This window comes from Corvus hawaiiensis, chromosome 3 (genome assembly GCF_020740725.1).
Source record: "Corvus hawaiiensis isolate bCorHaw1 chromosome 3, bCorHaw1.pri.cur, whole genome shotgun sequence".
NCBI classification, from domain to species: Eukaryota; Metazoa; Chordata; class Aves; order Passeriformes; family Corvidae; genus Corvus; species Corvus hawaiiensis.
The window spans coordinates 99,234,766-99,257,249 of NC_063215.1; the positions used below are offsets into that span (position 1 = coordinate 99,234,766).

The following is a 22,484-nucleotide window of genomic DNA, read 5'->3' on the forward strand; positions in this document are numbered from 1 at the left end:
GTACTAAAACAAATGAGTCTTACAAAGAATAAGTAGCACTTGTAATTAGTAACACAATTACAACGAGAGTGGAATCTATCACCATGCACTATTTTGATATAATTACTAAGCATTAACATTTGCTTTGGCCCACAAGATGAGTCACTGTCTGCATTAATGATGACGGGGACCAGATTGTCTGCTGGTATACACTGGGATAGCCCCAGCAGGGTCACCAGAGAGGAGCTATCTTACAGCCCCAGGGATTATGGCCCTGGCAGCTCCACCATGAGCCTCACTAGAAGTCAGATCCAGTCTCTAGTGCATTTTCTCTAGGAGGTAAATAAAAAGAATAACTAACTAGGAATGAAAATGAGGGAAAGAAAAAATACTCGCACAAATGTGTGGTTCCCTTTCAGTGATTCAAGTTTACTGTATGTGCTACATCAAAACAAATCTTGGCAATTACATTTTTCTTGGGGGAAGGGAGGTGGTTTTTTATTCTGAACTCCTACACCCTGGTTAAAAGCTTAAAGCAGGGTGAGTTGTGCAAGGCTGTGTTGAGACTGATTAGACAGGAAAGCGCGCTGTGACACTCCCATCCGTGTGAAAGAAGAAGGAACCAGCTCCTGAAGTCCGTCCTTGCCGGAGCTTGATCTTCCTCCCACTTGTTCATGTCAGCAGTCCTTATGCAGGAGCAGGAGATGCATCCAGTTCTTACTCAGCAACAACTGCTATGGAAATCAGAGGGAAGGGTGTGGGCTCAGCTGTTTTTTATCCATCAGGATCTGAAGTACTGTGAGTTCTTTTCTAGTAAAAGCTTAATAAAAACTGACCAAAAGGCCTTAAGATCTGTTTCAGTGGATTTTCTATATACTTATTCAGGGGAAATAATGGAAATACAGGACAGTGTCAAGAGTAAGGCTTGAGACACAAATCTAACCTGAAGAATTAATATATATATTTAGTTTTGGAATGGAAATAAACTTTGTTGTTGTCAAAGATGGACTTGCAAGCAATACTGGAAAGTGTTCTGGTACCCCAGTGAGATTTTCTGTCCTATATTTCATTTCAAACACATCAGACCTGTGTAAAAAATGAAATTATTCTCTTAAGCAAACCATTAGCTTACTTAATTTATTCTCAGATATTTTACTTACCTTTTTGATACTCCTAAATGATGCTGGACTTTACAGTGTTTCAGCTAAATGTCCTTAATTCATTTTACATCCCTATCAACAACACTGTGGAGCTGAGCTATGAATATCCCAGAATAAAGTCTGGCATTTTCTTCCATCCCTGTAAGCACTGGCACCATCACAGAGCATTTTCACTAACTTTGAACTAAGCTGATGAGTTACAGACGGGAACAACTTTTCCCATAGCAGCAGAGGGCCAGATAGGAATGACTGGCCACGGTTAACCCCTGACAGATTTGAACAGTGACCTACATATCAGAAGCAGCACAGCACCTAACAACATGAAATAGAAACAAAATCCATAACCTTTATTAAATATAGTGTTGTATTTCATCCCACTGCAGAGACGTCATTAACATGCTGTGGGCAAAGATGAAAATAGCACGCCTGATATTATGCATTTATATAATGCATAATAATGCTAAGCAGACATACAGCACTGCTCATTCTCAAAACACTTACAATCATTTAAACCTCAATAAAACTGTGAGGTAGAGCAGTGTGCTGCTTCTTTTTACTTTTTTAATCGTTATTTTTCCCCTAAAACTTATTGAGTAAGTGCATCACATCAAGGAACAATAGATCTATGGCCAAATTCTGATCAAATTACTTTGATGAAACTACTAATTATCTTTGAAGCCAATGGAAAACTTCCAGCAATATGACCAAAATCAGAGTCTGGATCCTATTCGTACATGCCATAAAACTGAATTGTTATTGGATGGCTTGGTACATCTAAAAATAACCCCTTTGGTTTATTTTTATCTCCTTCTGGAAATCAAGTTGACATTGTTTCTTATTTCTCTGGCTAACTTAAAAAGTAGGATCTGACAACGTGCTTATTTTCTTGCTTGCTGTATTCTCCTATTTGTTTCCAGGCACCCTCCTTTCCCAGCTGGGAAAGCAAGATGATGTGGTTTTGCAAGGGGATGGTACTGGTGGCAGACTAAGGCCCTGTACAGTTATCCCATCTCAGGAGTGGCCAGGTAATTCAGAGTAAGGTTCCCTTCCCTCTCCCTGCACCTGACTTTGAGGCGTTGGTTTTTGTGCAGACATTTAGTCAATTGAAAGTGAACCCTGCTGCCCATCATTCTCATCTGGTTGTTTTACATCCTCTTGGAATCTTTAAAGAAGACTTCTAGAATCCGTCCTCGTTTAAAACCACGGCTGAAGCTATTGCAGTCAAGGTTACTGCCAGCTCTAGCTCAGCAGCTGTTACAGGAGGTCCAGATGGCCTTCCTTTGCTCCTGATAACCTCTGAGAAGGTGGGATGGATTTCAGCTTAGTCTTCAGTCCACTATAAGACGTGGTCAGGATGACTCATGGCAGTCAGTGGCTGTTGGCCATTTTGTTCCACATGGAAATTCTGGGAAGGATAAAATTTACTTTCTCTTGTGGAAGTAATGAATTCATTTGAACAGACCATTGTGGTTGAACTGCTAAAAAGTTCAGGAATGCCTGTGTCAGTTCTTTCCTTCCAACATTTTATTCTATCCTGTCATTTTGTCAATTAAGGCTATTCTGCCAGTTCAGTGCAGTCAGCAGAAAACAAAACAAGGCAACTGCTTTTTTGGGGGGGTTGGAGGACGGGCTAGGGGAAAGATGGGAAAAGAAGTATCACACAATCCAAGTCATTTTAAGCCTCTAAAGTGGTAGAGTGACTCAATGAGAAATGAAACCTAGTACACTCAACAAAGTACTCTAACCAAATAAGCTATTACAAAAAGCAGTCCTAAGTAAGTAAAAAAATACTCACACACAGAGATATACACACACATGCTTAAATGCTGCAGTCAGGAGTTTAGCTCAAATTTTTCTTTCCTTGGTCACCTTAAAATGGGCGGAGGAAAGTGTTCAAATTGATCCCACACTCCCTGAAGATTACATAGGGTCCTTGCCACAGTTAGAGACCTTCCTGTTACAGAATCATTTATTGGATCAACTCATAACAAAACCTGCAATTGTTCCTGGATCAAAAGCTGTTTTTCCTTGGATCAGAATATGCAATACTGCCACAGGATAGCTCTGCACCTTTCTGCATCAAGGAGTTCTTGTTGCGCTACTGTAGAATAAATCTTTGGAAAAAATTAGATCCTGCCAGGGATAGCAGCTCCATTTAGCACAGAGTTTCTGTTTCCACAGAAACCACACCACTGAAGTCTGCAGAGGGCAGATGTGAAGTGACAACATCTGTGACCACTTAGGTTAATTGCCTTTCCCAACTCTTCCCCCACTTTTGGTCTCTGGTGGCCCTCTGAAGATCAATGGCACATCACCAAGCATCTTGTTGCAGGCTTTCTGCCAACCTGCCCCATCTCCTGGGGTTATCTAAAGCTGGTTTTAGAACTGTATCCAGAGGGTCCCCAAGGACTATTTCTAGCGAGTCTGCTGTCTCCTTTGTCCCTGGCTTCCTCTCTGCTCCTGGACAGACCATTTATTCCTTCTGCTCCTCAGATCTACAGCTTAGCAACAGCTTGGGAAGCTTCCCAGCTCAAATGCAGAGGTGCATTATGTTTTATGTGATAGCTCAGATACAACTATGATAGGAACCATGAAGTACCTGATTTAAATAGTTATTTTACTCTTTAACATGCTTTCATAACAAATAAATATTTTCAGATAAAAGGAATACCAAGACATTGCATATTCATTACAGATACTTCCAACATACTACACTGTTTTCATTATTACTCTCTGATAGTCTTTTCTAAAAATGTTAATGTTTCCCAAAAAATGAATAGCAAAAAAGATATTGTCAGTGCTGATGCATGAAAATGATTCAAGCCTTATCTCCTCTGCCAAGATACTAATCTCAACTCAAGCTACAAAAAAAAAAAAAAAAGAGGAAAGAAAGAAAATGAAACTTTTTTTAAAAAGTAAGTTTGAAACTACTATTGAAAGCCACAACAGTCAAAAAATGCTGCAGCAAAAGAAAACAAGGGGTGAAATTCACAGAGCTGCCATTGCCCCAGGTTTCACTGTGGTTCTACCTCAGTGCTACAGTGGCTTGTAGTTTCCTTTTTGAAACTCTTCAGATGTGGGAAGAGGTTGGCTGTGTGGCTGAAGAGACCGGGGGCATCAAAAGAAAGATGAGATATCAAAGCTGAAGGAAACAGTCAAAACTAGCTATTTTTAGCAATGATTATTAAGAGCCAGTGCAGAGATCTTTAACATAGTGGGACCAGTTTACAAGACCCTTCTGTTTTTTTTAAGCCATCAGACTCATGACCAGGGACAGAACAACTGCCCTTACAAGCTTCTTCAGACCACTGGCAACCCACATGTTCAAGAGATAATTCTCTCTCCTCTGGAGGAGATTTTCTGATACCATTTTAGAGGCCTTGGATAATATGTGCATACAAGAAAGTTCTGCAACTATAAAGTTGTACTGTGATTTTATTATCCTTCTACCAGATGTCCAAGCTAATCAGTGACAAATGCTGCTTTTATTTAGTGTTCTCATATGAAGTTCTTACATGGATATTCTTAGGGCAGTTCTTCATAATGGCATTGAAACAATAAAAATCCTCAGTTACCCAGAAAAAGTGAAGACACACACTTAACTTCTAAATTTCAGTACAACTGATCTTGAGACAAATTCTGGCCTGTTAAATGTATTTAAACATTTCAGGGAGGTTTTTTGCATATACATGATAAGAGTATCCACAAAGGGTATGGCTTGCTATTAAAAAAAAGTTCATTTGTTTGCAGGTTTAAAGTATTAGGGCAAATTACAAGTTATTTAACTTTCCACTAAGACTGTACTTCTTAATGATTCTTACAAGCAAAATCAGAATCTTGATTGTAACTAATAATATATTTACAAAGTCTACATATATTCAGAGTACATGCAATTTTTTCCGGTGTCCCTCATGAAAGCAAACAATCTATGGAGCCCTGTACCTGTAGTTTGTAATGACCTCAGGACTTCATAATGCTATTGCAGCCTTATTGTATGCAGCTGGAGGTATTTTAGTCTTTCATATTTGCCAGGTCTTTCATTTAGTTTTCCATGCTACAGTAGATGTCCTGGTGTAATGAAAGGCAATAAAGAGCATGATTTTCCTCTGTTTTATACACATCTCAGTGGTCACCTGTTCCCGTGTTATTTCTGAACCTCTCACCCTTTGGCTGTTGAGAATTGAATTTGAAAATTGTGGGAAAAGGTTTCATTCAAGTCAGTGTCTGAAATCACTACTACAGTAGTGGATGGGATTTGGGTCCTGTAAAGGGGGTGGAATATCCACGTTTTCAGTGCCAAAGTTCAAGCCATTCACTAAATATACCACATGAGGGACAACTCATGCTGGGCACCAAGCAGGACTTAATGCCGCTTGAAGCAGCAATAACTTTCTGCATATTTTAGTTGCAGGTCTCAGACAGTTTGAAGCATTCTCCTTCCAGACCATTTTTGTGCTCAGACCACTGCCTATCTCCTGCTTTATCTCTCTGGAGAGTGACCGAGTTAAGACAGGACCATCTCTGTGGTCACCTTCTCTGCCATGCAGCTCTTCAGTCATTGTCCCCACATCTTCCCCCCTGGGGGAAACAAGAAGCCTGTAGTAATAACACAACAAAATTAAACAGAGCTATTAAATGAATGACTGACCTTATTAACATGAAAGAAGATGATAACAGTAACAATCATGGACAAAACAACTGCACAGCAGATCTTCAGATAACAAGAATTATTACATTATTACACTTTTAATTTCTGATGAACCAACATCTTCCTACGAAATACTGAACAAAGCTTATTCAAATTGTAAGGCAGGAAGTCTCTCTAAGCTTCGCCTTAGTTGATGGTGCCATTAACACATTTAGAAGACATTGGAGCTTACACTTATTTCTTCTCTGACTACAGGCACATACCCAAATCCTTACCAGGGTGGGTTTGCAACAGTGGGAGTTTTGACCAACTAAGGATTGCAGAGTTAGGCCCCACACAGAGCCCTAGACAGTCTTGTTCTTTCTTGGGATAAAAGTGAGTGCATTTTGATGAGCTAAGCAACTAAACTGGGTTAATATCCAGTTTGTCAACAAACTTGTTTCAGCATGCCAGCTAGACCATGGCTGCTTACCTCGAGTAAACCCAGTCTTGCATTATTTTGTTCCCAGTAAAATGAAGGACCCTAAAATTTCCCTTGCAGTCAGTAGTTCCAGCTATGTGAGGAGAGAGCTAGGAATTCAGAGACCCTCGCCAGGATTTGGGAGGCTTTGGTCTGATGATGAGCTGGGAACCTCTATCATTTCCAGACTGACAAATCATGCATGCTCAGAGCAACAGGATGCTGAATGTGCAAACAGCGAGTCCAGTTACACTGCTCCTACAACATGGGGATGTTCTCTGCCTGTGCCTGCATCAGCTGTTTTCCCAAATATGTGGAAAACTCCACTGTGTGCCGACCGGTGCTGAGGAGCTGGGGGTACCTCTTGAATGACACGAGAATTAATACAGCCAGAGTTAAACATACACTACTAGCGTGTTCACCTATACATACAGATGCATTTATACATGCTATCTATAAGTAATGTATAACAGTCAGTGCTCTTTCTTGAGCACATAAGGGCTTCCTGAACTCATGAAGTGCCTTCCAAAGTGTTTTCCTAAGGAAGGTCTTTCAGAACAAGGATTGTGTTTACAGAATTTGTGAAGATGTTTACAGTCTCAGCTACACAAATCTGTCAAAATGCTGCAATGGAAATTCAGACCCACTGTTTTGCTTCTGGTGCAGCGGAAGTTGGGGGAGGGTTTGCATTTTTTGCTGATTATTTTTCAGAATTTGGTGAAGGGTTTGGTTGGTTGTATAGCAAAAGCTGCTGTTGTGTAAACACTAGTAACTTCTCAAAGACAAAAATGCGTGTATGGTTCTAATTTTAAGCACATGAGGTCACTGGTTAAGTGTTCAAGGACTGTGAGCTGGTTGGACGTGAGTGGAGAGATGGGCTGCACAGTCTTGTTGATCCCATTTCAGCTTCAGTTGGGTAAAGGAGGCTAGGAGGCTGGCTGAGGTGCACAAATAAATGGTTTGATTTACACAGACGCTCTGATGCTGACACAGGGTTTTACAAACCTCCGGAGAGTCCATGAATTGCAGACTTGAAGCTGTGCAAGAGGCAGGCAGGGCTGCCCCACTGCCCTTCCTCAGGCTCCTGGTAACCAGAGACAACCAGAGCCACGGAGGGACAGCTCTGGCAACCCACTAGCCAACATCAGCGGCCCCAGCACCCCATGGGCTCTGTCCCACAGCCCACACGCAGGGGGTTTCGGGCTCCCCAGGCAGGGACTCGCCGAGCCCCGCTGGCTTTCTCCGAGGCCTCTCCATCCTGCCAGGCGCAGGGATACGCCCGGTCCCCCGGCGGGCCCTGACCCCGGGGCACTGAGACACGCCCTCCCCTCAGCGAAGCATCGCACCTGTCTCACAGAACCACAGGCTATCCCGAGCTGGAAGGGACCCGCAAGGACCATCGAGTCCCAACTCCTGGCTCTGCACAGGACACCCCAAGGATCACACCATGTGCCTGAGAGCGTTGTCCAAATGCTTCTTGAACTCTGTCGGGGTGCCTGGTGCTGTGACCACTTCCCTGGGGAGCCCGTTCCAGTGCCCAGCCACCCTCTGGGTGATGAACCGTTTCCTGATATCCAACCTAAACCTCCCCTGACTGAGCTCCAGGCCATTCTCTCGGGCCCTGTCACTGGTCACCACAGAGAAGAGATCAGTCCTGCCTCTTGTTGACTATGAGGTCCCACTCCATCTACGGGCCCAGGGCACCCTCCCGCCCGGCCCTCACCCAGGCTGGGCGCGTGACGGAGCCGGAGCCGGAGCCGGAGCCGGAGCCGGAGCTGGAGCAGGAGCCGCAGCCACAGCGGCGCTGGCGCCACAGCAGCGCCCGCCCGCGTTTACCGCGCCCGCCCGCACCGCCCGGCGCTTCCTGCGGCGGGGCCGGCGGGGAGGGGGCGGGCAGGGGGAGGAGGCGGAGGAGGAGGAGGAGGAGGGGAGAGGCGGGGAGGGGAGCAAGGCGGAGTTGGTGCCGCCGCCGGATGCTGCGAGGAGGAGCCGCGGCCCCCCTGCGCTGCCGGTCGCTCACCTGAGCGGGCAGGAGGGCGGGGGAGGAGGAGGAGCCGGCGGCCGAGCTGCGCGGAGCCTGGCGGCGGCGAGGCGGGCGGAGGGGCAGCCAGGCGGTCGGGCGAGGCGATGGCGCCGGGCGCGTAGCGGGCAGGAGGCCCCGCGTCCCGCCGTGTGCGCCCGGCTGCCGGCGGGGGCGGCCGGCGGGCTCCGCTGAGGCCTAGGAGCGGTCTCTCCCCTCGGAGCGCCGGGCGCGGCGCTGCCGCGGCCCGCACGATGTCCACCCGCACGCCGCTGCCCACCGTCAACGAGCGGGACACGGAGAACGTGAGTGCCGCGCCGGGACCCCCCTCTCTCCCTGCCTCCTTCCGTCTCTCCCCGGTAGCCGGCGGCGGCCCAGCCCGCCGTGCCGCCCAGGCCGAGTGCCCCAGGGGCGGGCGGGCCGCGGCCGTGCCGAGCGGCGGGCCGGCACCGCCGCCTGCCCGCGCCCCAGGCTCCTCCATGCGGCGCTGCCGGGGCGGGTCCGGCCCGCCGCGCTCCACGTCGCCCCAGCCCGCCCGCGGCCCCGGGCCTCCCGCCGGGAGCCCTCCCGCAGCCCCTTCCAGCGCTCTTGGGCCGGGCCGGGCCGGGCCGGGCCGGGCTGGGCTGCCCTTATATGTCCTCGGCTGTCGGCGCACACGGGCTGCCGGCTGCGGGCCCCCGCCGGCTAGAGGCCTGTAGCCCCTGCGGGCGGCAGCCGGGCTGCCCCGCCTTAGGGCGGCCCCCGCACTCGGCACCTCCGCGCCTGCCTTGGGATATCCACTTGTGGGCTGTCTAACCGCCTGGCACTTGGCCTTGTCTCACCTTTTGAGGTTCAGCGGTACTCGCTCTTTGTTTGGTTTGCACCTCCAAGACGGTCCCTGGTGTTGTTGTATTCCTTCCTCTGCTTTGTTTTGTGTTGCCTCTGAGAGAGGCTGTGGTCGTGTCCTTGGTTCTTCCCGAGTTCATTGTATCTTCCTTTGTGCTCTGTTTAAATATCTTTGCGGTCTCCTCTGCTCCGCCCAGACTCGATGGAGTGGGAGTACGGTGGTGTTCTCTGCTGTGGTGGTCTTCCATAGAAAAGAGCTAGTCTTGGCTATGATGGACGATGTACCTGAGGAATGCTGGACCATGTCTGGTCCTGTCCATCAGTGGTGATTATTTACATAGGTGGTAGTGTGGGAGGTGTGAAATTTTCCTCTTGGGAGAGGGGACCAGTGTTAAAAGCAGTATGTTTGCAATGTGTATCCTTAGTTGCCTTTGGGAAGGTGGCAGAAGGAGGGGAAAAAGGAGTCGTAGGAAATGTAACACATGCAATCATGCCCACCTTCTATTTGTGTGGAAAGTGATTGGTAAGAAATGAAGGAAGATGGCCTAGTGGGCTGAAATGGTTGAAGAAGATTCTTGTTTGTGTTGCATCAATCTGTTCTATAGAGGTTCTGGCTCTGGTCCTGGTAGCAGGAGCTCCTAAGGTTTGTAACTGTACCAGCCCAAGCAGTAGTGCCTTTCTGAATGATGTGAAAGGAAAAGTGACTGTAAGAAGATGATTTGGAAGACAAAGGTAACAGAGGTAATATAGCTAGAGAAGTGAAACCCTAGCGTGGTGAATTATTATAATGAGCTTTTAGTGTCAGTCACTCAGTGGAACTGACACAGCAATATCAGACTTATTCTTAGTTAAAGCAAATAGATGCGTTTGGTCTGTCCTTACTCTTCATGGACTGATGAGTTCTGTGTTACTGTAAGAATGAGCAAGTCCTTGGGATGAAAATTTCGATTTAATTAAATGGTAAACTCCAGGTTTGTGTGATACATGTTACTCATGATTCTCTATTTCAAGTGTATATAGGAATGTAGATGAGAGATAGATGACAAGAAAGGATAAGAAATTTTTATGTATATATCTGGTAACACAGTCCATAGGACTTGCAAAATTTACACAAGGCAAATGGAAATACTTTAGACTATCTTCATCTTTTATGGAATGAAAACTTCTAAGTGTTGGCAGTTAATTTAAAAATTATTATGCTACTTGTGAGTACTCACTTTTGACACCTAAGGAGTAGTAAGTGTTATTATTTTGTTATTGTTATTTCAGGAAGTGCTTTGGGTATCTGAAACACCCAGATTTGTACAGGGTATCAGAATACTCAAAATTGCACATTTGCTTCCGAAAACCGTGGTGCAGGTCTGCAACCTTATACTAATGAATGTAATCCTCCAACCAGATAAGTACCAAAGATCTGTGCAGTTGTAAGTTCCCAGATCTGCACAGAGTTACTCTGGTGCTGTCATTAGTGTGACGTCTGCAGGGTTTTGGAGCAGAGACCTCGAGCTCTGCCTGTTGGGCAGCCTCAGGAAGTTGTGCTTGCTACCCATGGTGTCCCTTATGTAAGACGTTTGGCTAAAGAGGCAAATGTAGGATGGAGGAGGAGTAGGTGGTCCATTGCTGACTTCCTGATCAGCAGCATTCCTTGTTTCAAAATGGATTCTGTGAGGGTGAGGTGAGACTCTTAAATTACTTTTAATGTGCTTCCTTCTGCTAATAAACACTAATGGACTGGGGGACTGTTTATGCTGGTGGCTTGTGGTGTACAAAGTCGAGCTAGTAAGCTGTGAGTAACTGAGGTGGTGAGAAGTTGCAACTAAAGGGAGAAGTAATTGGAAAGAGTGAGGAATTAAGGAGCAGTGTTTTGGCCTGGTAAAAAAGTCTATCTTTGTAGTGTATATTTCCAGTTCTCCAGTATGTATATTAGCAAAGCTCTCGTCAGCAGCTAATGGTGATCTTCAGGAGAGGCTCTTTTCTTCTGTCTGGTGCGCGTGGCCATCTCTCAGTGTTGCTCCATTGTGTGACTCCCAAGGGACAGACTGGAGCTCTGTATCCCAGAGAGAGCTGATTGATGCTTCTGAGTACAGACCCACGTACGCCTCCAGCTGTGCTCTGCACATGGGGTGAGGTTGTTGCATGAAATCATGGGGAGCTACCCTGCCACCACCACCCCATGTCTCTTGGCAGCTGCTTTCAGTACTTTAAAATAGAAAATAAATAAAATTTAATGTGTGCTTTTCTCAGTGAGTGTGCAAGCATGCGTGTTACCATTTGAAAAAAAAATTCCAATACTTGGCTATAGCACCTATCATAAGAATATACATTCCTTGAGGAATTACAGGAGTTCCTGGTGGGATGGGTGAAAAACTTGCTTGTTTCCATAACTCCTTGTGCCTTTTGTCCCACACTGCCCTTTGAAAATATTCTAGAAGGCATAAGATCAGGCAGCATAATACTTTTATCAAGTCTTACCAGAAAGCTGGAGTGAAAAGTACAGGAACCGGCAGCAAGGGACAGACAACAGGTGGAGGGAGCGAGGGGCTGTGAAGCATCAGTGTGTGTGTAACTGATAGGTCTGCCCTGTGGAGCTTCACACCCTTTTTCTTTTCTTTGACTTTTTGCTATTCCTGACATCTCCCAGTGCTATGTTTAACTTCCCTAGCATATGTCCATAAATACTTTTCACTGGAAATGTTATTTCTCTTTCATGAAAGCTGTGTTTAACGAAGCAAAGTAGATTATGATTATCAAACACTTATTCGTACTAAGAGTTCTTTGGGAATCTTGGGGAAGTTAATGGGTGGAGGCAGTACTGTGTTTTCATGTGTATTACTGGATTTATTTTCTCAAGTGAGGGGTAGGAGTAGTATTCAAAATAATAATTTCCCTGTGTCTTGATTTTGTACATGTAACTATTTACAGCCTCCTCTTGATATGTTTTACGTAGGCTGTGACAGGTAGTGTGTCACTGCATTCAAACAATTGCACTTGGGGTTAGTTTGGGTGAATTGCGTTTCTCATCTCTGCTGTTGCTGGAAGAAGAGGAGGATAGGATTCAAAAGCTTTTAGCTAGCGTATCTCTTCTGTTTTCATTGAGCTGGTATAATTGAGGAAAGAGGGGCTTTTATGTTTTTCCCTTCATAATATGTTGCCTTGTATTGTGTCATTAAACTGGGGAATGGTTTTCCTGAATTAAGGCAAAAGAGATGAACTACATAGGTAGAGGAGCTCTGTGTAAGAAAAGACTCAGAGATTCGACAGTTGGCTCTATACTACTTGCTGTATCATATTTCTAGTAAAGTTAATAAGAGTTTTAAATTTTAAATCTGTAGTTTGTTTTTTCTGATATAAGGACCTCTAAGTCTGGCAGAAGAATACATGGTTTTTTTCCTCTATAGCAAGTGTAATTTAATCTTTTAAGTTATTATTATTATCTGTGAAAGTATTGCTATTTATTTGTGCTGTGGTGTCTAGCTAAGTTTTAAGGTATTATTTTGTTTTGTACTTTTCAAATACCTCAAAGTTATTTAATTCTGCTGGAGTGATCTGGCATGTTTACAGTGGGAGAAGGAACAAACAAGGCAGAAGTGCTGGATGATAACTCTGGCCAGAGTCGAGGAGGAATGTGGGAATTGTGGTTTGTCTTACCTAGCCAGTGCTGTACAAGAATGATTGAGATATCATGGCAGGGGAGGTTTTAAGAAGGATAAACCAATGACCTATGATCATGTGATTTGCTTCATTATCATACAAATAATTATAACTTTGACACATGCACACCCGTTTGTGGGTTAGCTGTGGGAAAGTGACATCTTGGATGCCAGCTCAAGTGGGTGTGGTTAACGATGCCTTTCTGACAGGGGAGCCTACAGGACAGATACATTTTAAAGAGATAAAAAATTGAACAGGGCAAAAGATAAGAGGATAGAATGAAGTGGTCAAGTTGGGATGATAATGATTATACCATGTATAATTTTTTCTGATTTTTTTTTTCCTTCTGGATTTGCTTTTGCACAATAAGAACACATGGTTTTGATTTGGACAAAGGGGGCGTGGGAGAAAGTATCTGACAAGAATTCTTTCCTTCAGTGCCTTAAGCAGAAGAATGGCCTAATTTCCAAGCCTTATGGGTTCAAGAGTACAGCTGTATCTTTCTTATCCACAGGAGAAGGACTTGAGCAAAGTGAAGAATGCCTGTGTTTTTTCTTGCAAGATTATTTTCCTTGATCATAAATACACCGTTAGGTTGTGTGTTTGTTTGAACAGTAAGAAGAGGGTATATTCTCCTAATCTTATTTTGAAGATTTGTGTTTCCTTGGTGCAGACTTGTTGTTTTACTTCACATCTGGAGCAGGCTCCTGTGTTGTGGGGGGAAAACACACGCTTAGCAAGAGCATTATGCATGGGGAGAGCAAGGTTCATTTTGAAGTTAACCTTCTGTGTGGATCAGAGAGAGTCATGGGACAGGTGATGCACATATTCAGTTTCATTTTCTTTATGTAAAGAGGAATATTTTGGTACAAAGCATTGAAAATGTAGCTTCATGGTTCAGTGTTCTTTCTAGGCATCACGAATGAGTATACAGTGTTAAAGTTCAGAAAGAGTTAATGCTGTTTGCTTGTAGTACTTGTTTCATACTCCAAGGGGTTTTGAGGTTCATAGGTAAACATAAAGTTGGATTGTTTGTGGTTGATGTTCTGAAAACTGTACTTACATGGTCAGTGGACTTAAACACTGAACTAGAACAAGGAGAATATGTTCTAGGGAAACTTACCCGTGTGGTCTTTACTATTGTATGTTTCTGGTCCTGTGGACTTACTGTTTATATTAGTAGAGATTTTAAACATTTTTTAACTCTGCACTTAAAATGTTTCAATCATCAGTAAAGGCATTTTTTTCCCCCGTGACACCTGATTACATATGCAAACAAATGTCTCTATCATAAATGTGTTAAGTTTTTACTATCACAATTGCTGTTGCTTAGCAGAGGAATCTCCTGCCAGCTTCTATTTGATATCAATAGTTTAAACACAGGAAAAATAGTAATTTAATTTTTAAGTGTAGATAGTGTGACTTCTGTAAAATCATGTTCTCAGTCAGTAATTTGTAGTTGTATTCATGGAATTTTTTTTCTTGTTCTCAGAATTTAGATAGACCTCACCTTAATGTCTTACTGATGCTTTAGAGAACTTTTAAACAGTGTTCCAGTAAAGCAGATTCATTGAGAAACTATCATGCAAGAAGGAGACGATTTTACAATTAATGTGGAGCTAAAAAACTATAGTGCAGCTACAGCCCTAAGACAGGTTTCTTACAGATTGGCCTACTCACAACTTGAGAGTTCGAGCAAACTTTTCATATGTTGCAGTATCAGAGAGAAAGCATTTTATCACTTCTCTTTAGATCTTATCTTTTAGTAACTTCAGCCTGTCCTTTATTTTAAAATACATGTTTACAGTCTGTGCTGCCCTCCAGGTTAACCATACTACTTGTAAGCTGCTGCAGACAGTGACAAGTTTCAAATTTAGCTTATTTATGTTGTGGTCATGACACCATCTATTTTTTTTTTTGTTGTTGGAAACACAATGCTTGCTTTTTGTGGTTGGATTTGTTGGTGTGTTTTTTAAATTTTTCTGCAATTTCAGAATAGCCAAAAATTTTTTTTTAGGATTTCACAATTTTTTTCTGGGTCTCGATTCTTGAATGTTTGCTCTGCTCTAGGCAGTGGCAAATTAAGAAGAAATATTTTCCACAGTTGACTGTTTGTGAAAACAGCCATGAAAATGGGAAAGTTTCATTGAAACATTCACATTGTTCAGTTTAATGAATATAATGCAACTCAATCTGAGTTTTAATAAGAAGCTCTTTCTCCACATCAACTACCAAGCCTGTTTAATTGTTAGCATTTCTCTATTTCTTTCACATTGTCAATTAGCTTTTCTTTGGTGTGTTCTCTGCGCTCAGTGCTAAACTGAGCTTTAAATTGGGCCAGTTGTATTTCATGTAAGAATGAATCATCTTTGTTTTTCTGTGAATAACTTAATAAAATAGCAAAATCAAAGGCTTGTTGAGATCTCAAGGTCAGTTTGAGACTTCATAGCTGTATGTGATGATTCAGCTTAGATTGTTTTGGTGAGCATCCTAGTGAATCTAAGGTTAAAAGTTCCAAGATGATAAGATGGCCCTTGTTTTTAAATACATTTCCCTGTGACTGTTTCAACTTTTATTTCCTAGGTAGTGACCAAACATGCTTGTAGCTATTGTGGGAAAATAGTTGAAGGCAAGAGCATTTGAAGGCACTCTCTGTGCTTGTCATGATCCTGATTTTTTTTGACCGAGATGGCAATTGGAAAAAAAAAGTTTGGTGGTGGGGTTTTTTTGATTGGTTAGTTGGGGGGGTTTTGTTTTCTCTTTTTTTAATATAAGCATTTTTTTTCAGAGATTTTTTTGTATGCTTTCAAAGAAAACAGCAACTTCTGCTGAGAGGCATATGTTCAGCTGTAGCAAGGTGCTTGCACAGTTAAATTCAGCTGGGCTACAATTAACCTTAAAAGCAATGAACCAAACATGCTCATGGAACACTGCCACAGCTTAGTGTCTAATGATTGATCAATAGCTGTATTTATGTGAAACCCAAAAGCACAGGTTTATTTGGCACCTCTGTAGAGTGAAAGATCATTATGCTATTCTAAAATTCTCCATCTTATCAGGACAGCTGATGAACAGTCACTTCACATTTCTTAAATCCTTGTGGAAAGCAGTTTCTCTTGCTGGATTGAATGTGTATGTGAATTTTCAAGCTCTCTTGTTCTGCTGTTTGTTGTATATGGTTTCAGGAAAAAGTAATTTTCCTTTTTTTATCTTGCTGTTCCTGTACTTGTGGGACACCTTAGGTGTAGGCTGTGAGAGTGGTCTGCAGTCCACTTGTTTGGTTAGCATGAATGTGCCTTAAATTAAGATGACTTTTAGAGAGAATTCTTCATGGCTGTTCAAGATTTAAGTGCTCAGTACCAGTGACTTCTGTCCCTTTGTGTGCAAACTATTTCAAGTTAGGAATGTTTTATTCAAGTGAGTGATTGTTACAGAAACCTAAAATCAAAATACAGTAACACAATGTATATTGAAAAAACGGTTCTTTTTCTTCACACTTGGCTTCTTCAAAAGCCTGACAGTATCTCAGAAAGAGGACTCTTGGTTACAGTAAACTATAGCCAGAGTAATTGTTTATATTTCCAAAATGTACAACCCATCTAAAAGAGCACTGAATGCCCACACACTGATACGTGTATTCACAGCCATAATGGTTTCTGAGGTAAGGGTTGTTACACGTAATGGAGTTTTGCTGAGGTTGGAATGAATCACATTTGACTTCAGACCAGCCTCTGCATTGTTCAGTGTGACCCTACTGATGTGCTGGCAGTAAGCAGAATAATAATCCTGGTTTTTGTTTAAACACCTGTAGAATTCACAAAAGTAGCAGAATGTTAATCAAAGCAGAGGATGATGCCCAAACTTAACATATATTTAAACTGATTGAACATAAGGAATTTTGTCCAGCTGTGTTGCAGAACTGTATTTTAAACATATGCAGTTGTGATACGTTGAATAATAAGACAGAACTTTACTTCACCTCTGATGAAAGCACTTGTGTAGTACATTGATGTTCATGTAGCTGAACATACAGAGTTACTGGATAGCCCATGGCAGTCTTTTGCAAGAGCAGATAATGATAATATTACTGGTGACAAAGTCTAATTGCTTCTGTATTATAAAGTAAACTAGTACATGATAACTTTTAAAATCTCAAGCAGAATTAGGCAAGGTTGTTAGAGTGAAGTGGTATCTTTCATTAGACAGATGTGGTTGGAGAAAATAGATGAGATTTGGATAGATTAGGCTCTAGCAGGGCTTGCTGGAAAGGTTCTTGCCTAAGGTGAGACTTGTGGTAAAACCTGTAGTGCCTCTGCTGTGCTTCTGTAGGAGGGCCCACACCTTACTCATGGTGCAGTAAAACACGTGCCTTCTTTTAGGAGGATGCTCAACCTTAGTCACTGGGGTAGGGTACTATTTTAAGCTCTCCTGGAAGGTTTCCTCCTGGATTCCTCCTTTCCCCACTGTTGGTTCTCATCTTTGTCATCTTAACCCAATACTCAAGAAGAAAGTAATCGAAAAATAAAGAAAAAAAAATCTTTTACTTGTCTCCAAGCAGCCCCTTTTTTTTTCAGAGAGGAAAAGGCCATTTATTTGTAATCATAAAGTTGTCACATAGATAACTTCCCTTACTTAGTCCCTCAAATATTTGACCAATTTAATTTTAAACCTGGTGCTAGTCTAGAACCTGCCATCACATCAGCTTTATCCTTGCACATCCAGTATCTATCTTTCTGAGATTCCTTCCGATTGACTCTGTTGAATAATTTGCTGTCTGTTAAACCCCTGCAATTTGCTATAATCTCACAATCTGGCTCCTCCTGCTCCCCTTGTTTTCTCCCCCATTTTGCTTACTAACGTGCTTTTGTGCTGGAGCTTGGCATACTCATTGCCAGCTTCCTTATGCTTCTCACTCTTTCTGGGACCTTTTCCAGTTTTGCTCATTTAATGACATAAGCAAATCCAATACAAAGCTTTATAAAAGCCATGTAGTTGTAGCTCCTGTTTACCCTTCAAGTAATACCCTTCTGTATGAATCCTGAGGAGCATTTAATGTGGGAACAATCTGAATTTTAAAGCTAAAGGGAGTGAAGAAATTCTTTGCTGTGGGTGGGCTGGGAAGACCTGTTTCTGTGTTGGGGGCTCTTTCAAATATTATCAAAAAGGATTGTTACAACTTGAAATACTCATCAGTTAGACCATGTTTTCCTCATTCTACCTTTCCTTCCCTCCACCCTGGTAAAGTTACTGTGCTTTCTTCTCTCAGATAACAGCAGAGAGTAACCAAAGCTTCATAGTGATTACTTAGAAAGGACATACAATTTTATCATGTTCTCTTAGAGATTTTCTCCATATGCTCAGATACGTGAGGAATTTAATGGGTGAGAGTTGCAGAGTTGGAGAAAGGGAGTGTAGGGTGTACTGCAGGCTGTGTAGCAGCAGTGTAAATTACTTGTGCTTAAACAGTAAATATCTGACATTCCTTTTGAGAGTGCATGCTTGGCTTCAGTCATATGTAAGTATCTTTCTACTTCTTAGATGTTTGTCTTAACTTCAAATAAGTAGAGACATAGCTGAGAAATTCAGAGAATCTAATGTGTTAAGAGGAGTCTTGTTTTTTGCCATGGAAATTACCTTAGTCGGTGAAATGCTACATTGAGCTCTTACAGAGGGTATGGTTGTTTTCCACAAATGGATTACATGTATAATGTATTTACTCGTATCTCGTTCCAGATAACATTATTGATTCAAGGTAATATAATTCTTTAAACCATTTGGGGTTTTATTTAGTAATTTTTTTTTCCCATCAGTAATCTGATTTTCTTCCTCCTGCCATTATAGTAAGAACAGTCTACTGGTGGTTAAAAAAAGAATAAACCAAAGAATATGTCTTTACTTGTTGGAGGACTAAAATAGTATTTTTTCCTTAAGATCAGACTCCCAAAGGATTAGCAGTTTTAATCATTCAATACAGTGAAATGGGTACAGAAAATATTAATAATACTGTCCTGAGTAGTTTTTAGCAGGCACACCTATGTATAATAGCTTTTAAAATTTGTTGTTCTTAATTTGATATTAACTGAAGAAGACTGACTGGTTTTTAGACTTCTTTCTTCCAGTGGTAGACATAACATGCACGTGAACAAAGACAATTTATGAAAGCCCTTCACAATGTAACTCTTGCTCCATCTACTGCATAGTCCAGAGGAATCTTATCCTCAAACCTGGTATGAGCAATGAGGGTCGAGCTAATACAGATGCTGGAATTAGTCAGGGAAGACATAATTATTATCAGAGAATGTATGCCTCCTGCAGTGCTTGTAGTCAGGCTAAGGGAAATCTAATCCCACAGCCTGTGCAAAGTAGACTGATAAAATTGCATTTAAAGGTCCTTTTTAAGAAAGCTATGCTTGCTTAACCAGTGATTGCAGAAGTACAGCACTCATACAAAAGTCAGTGTTTCCTAAATACTACAAGATAACATATTATTACTGCTGCTGCTGCTGTTATTATTAGTTTTCTGTGTGACCTTTTGTAAAACTTTGTATTTTGGTATTGTGTACAAGCTTTTTCACCATTACTCATTAAATTAATTTCCTAATGGTGTGTAGTATTACATTTCAATAGAATTATTTTCAAAGTGAGAGATACCAAGCCTTCTGGAGTGGTGTCAAAGAGACAAAGTGGACTTCTCTATCCATCTGTTTTCGTTACCTTCACATAATAATCACTAACCTGAAGAAGCTGAATTAAATACAGCACTTGAGTATTAGATTGGAGTTATGATCAGGTGAAGTATTAATGGTGTGCCAGCCATTTTCCTAATATTGTCTTGATTTAATTGAAGATTAAACTCAATGAATGACAGACAGAGGAAAAGAAAGCAGACTTGGGGGACTGTCAAGTTTATTGCCTGTAGAACAGTTATATATTCGAGTTAAGTGTACCTCCAGATGGATTCTTACCCTTTCTCCAAAACTATGCTTGATTTCAGGTCAGCTGCTGGATCACAGGAAGGCAGTAGAAAATGAATAGATTCCTTAACTGTTTGGTGAAAAGAGAGAAATACTTAATGCAATAGTTGTCATCCCCAGAGGTTGGAAGCGTTCTAGTTAGTTTGGTAAATTAAGGAAAAAAATAGAATTCCCAGCAAGTCTGTGATAATTCAGGGATTGCAATGCTGCATAAAGGGATATGTGATCATGTCTTCTGCCATGCTGTGGCTTTCCTCATCTTTTAAGAGGCAAGGAGCATTTTAGGACTGTGGGTGGATAAAGGACCCTTGGCACACGGATGGTGGAAGAGAGAACAAAGCATTGCTGGCAGCTCATCCTAAGACTTGGAATAATTCAGTTGTGTCCATTTGAAATCTGCTTAGCGATGACTTTCCTTTAAGGTTTTGGGGAAAAAACCCCAGTTTCCAGTAGGGAGGTTGGTAATCCCTGTCACCTGTGACATTGCCCTCAGGTTCCCATGACTTCCTCTGCTTTTATGACTTTCCTTTCCTTGAGACTGAATCAAATTAATTCCTGTTTTAATATGAGACAACATATCATTTGGTAAGGCACTTCAGTTGGGGATTTCTAGGCATGCTGCCCTAGTATTATTCAAACTTGTTCAAACAAATATGTTTGATGTCCAGCTCAGGACAGAATTGAGAGTTGCCCCTGCTAATGGTGGGCTGGAGGCTGCTGTTGCTGCTGCTGGTTATTTGATGTATCTCACTATCTAGATAAAGAAGTTTGAAATGCCCAGTTTTTACAGCCTGCCGGCTGGGCTGCTGTGTAAAGCCTGTAGATGAGGATCTGGGATTCCTCACCAACAGATTGTTAAGGATTCTAGAAAAGGTCATACATCTTTTTTCTTACTGTTGGATTTGCTGCTTATTTTAATGACTATTCATTTTGAATACATACTATATTTGTTCAAACCTCTAATCACAGATTATTTGGCTTGTCTTATTAAGATTTACCTGTATATATGTGTACGTTATTTCTTCCGCATTTTCCTAACTTGTTATTTTAATGGTCTGGGTAAATGCATTATCTGCTGGTTTTAATTTTTTCTTTGCATCCTGTGATTTTTTTTTCTTTCACTTCCGTAGCCGGATTATGTTTGTGGACTACTAAATTTGTTTTGTTTGTTCTTGTTCTTGGTTTTTACATCTCAGTTACACTCGTGTGATTTCTGTCCATGGTTTGAATTCAGCACATCAACATATATCTGCTGTATATGTGTGGTTGTCAGTATTCATTGTCTACTGTATCACTGTATCTTCCAGTTTAAAACAGCTAAAGAAATGTATTCTTTTTTCTAGCTATTTTACATACTTTGCAAAGTCTTTGAGGAATATTGCTGCTGTTTGCTTTTTTCCTTTTATCAAGTTAGCTTCCTAGTTGCATGTATTTCTGGAGTGCTGCATTACAGTAGTTTGTGATCATGAATAATTGAAGCCCAAAGGTTAAAACAGGGTGGTTGCACGAGTTTAGGAACAAGGGGCTCGGTGGATATTGTAGTCTGAGCTCTGTGAAAAACACACTCTTTGATCATAAGATAGGAGCTGGTCCAAGGGCCAGACGCTGTTTGGACAGCTTGAAGTTAAGCATAAATCTGTGCAAGGCTGGGAATATATTTGCTAAGTTGAAATGTGGTATAGCATTATCCAGATAAAGGTAAATAATTACTACAGCTCAAGTGACGATGTTTTATTTGATCTGTTAATTAACACTTACATGAAAAACAAGGTAGAGAGCACTCAGCAGAAGAGTTTCTTCATTTTGCCGTTTGATTTGTTTGAGTTCACTATGTCCCAACCAGTTGACTTGGATACATTGTCATAATCTTGCTCTGTGTGTAAAACGTAGTTGGCCTCCTGAAAGCATAAACTAAGTTTAGTGGTGTCCTTATGACTTTGCAGCTCCCACCATCAGGTCATGCTCTGCTAGCCTGTTCTTAGGGGACAGAACTCTTGTAACTGAATGCTGCTTGAGTGCAGGCTTGTTGGTAGAAATGTCTTATGCCAGCTATGGTGCTTCCTCCTCTTAGGAAGGTGTTCTGGTTTTCCTGTGCGAAAATGTTACTCCTCAAAGTCAACCTTACACTTGTAAATGAACCTTATGCTTATGAAAAAAAAAGTATGTCTGCAGAATGCTGGGTCTGATGAGATTCTGGCTTAAATATGAAAACCACATGTCCTTGACAGATGAGGTCCAGTAGGCCCTCTGCACTTCAGATTTCTGAGGCAAGACTTGTTACCGACACCAGAAGTCCTTGGCTGCAGAGCGATGGACCAGTGCATATTACTAAGCCTTGAAGATGGAGAAACTAAACTATGCTCTACTGCAGGAGGCCATGAAAGTGCTCTTCAGGTCAGGAAGGATTCCCTGCCCCTCACTTGAAGGCTCTGTGGAAGGGCTTGAGATAGGCCTTGTTAATCTGCTGTAAATTCATGCTTTTTATTCCCTTTTCTGGTTAGGCAACAAGTTAATTTTGAAAACTACTTCTCGTTACATTTATTTTGTATGTACTGTATTGTATGAAGGGAATTGTTAAGATGAGTCTCCATACTCTTTAGATTAGACTTCCAATATCCCTAAAAAGAGCATGTCAAGAGAATATTGCAAAATCATGCTGAACATTGGGTAACGGCATTTGAAACAGAGCTTGATGTGATCCTCAGACATTGCAGAGTCCTGCATTGTCCAAGACAGTTTCTTTTCTAGGACATTTGTGCATCAATTA

At 42.0% G+C, this 22,484-nt stretch overlaps 1 protein-coding gene and 1 long non-coding RNA gene across 6 annotated transcripts in view; one reads left to right on the forward strand and one right to left on the reverse strand.

Annotated features, from left to right (window-relative positions):
- Positions 1–387: 387 nt before the first annotated feature.
- Positions 388–9,299, reverse strand: LOC125322682. Its single transcript, XR_007202153.1, has 2 exons — positions 9,089–9,299; positions 388–713 (listed from the first exon to the last, which is right to left on the reverse strand). It is a non-coding gene; the product is annotated as an uncharacterized LOC125322682 (long non-coding RNA).
- MARK1 (microtubule affinity regulating kinase 1) overlaps positions 8,392–22,484 on the forward strand; it is a 57,250-nt gene continuing 43,157 nt past the window's right edge. For 4 of the 5 annotated variants that reach the window (XM_048296623.1, XM_048296626.1, XM_048296624.1 and 1 more), the window contains exon 1: positions 22,013–22,111. In XM_048296623.1, coding sequence (XP_048152580.1) covers positions 22,028–22,111 — 84 coding nt within the window. In that variant the 5' untranslated portion in view covers positions 22,013–22,027. Of the gene's footprint in view, positions 8,573–22,012; positions 22,112–22,484 lie in introns of those variants that run through there. The other variant, XM_048296625.1, reaches the window with a different exon arrangement.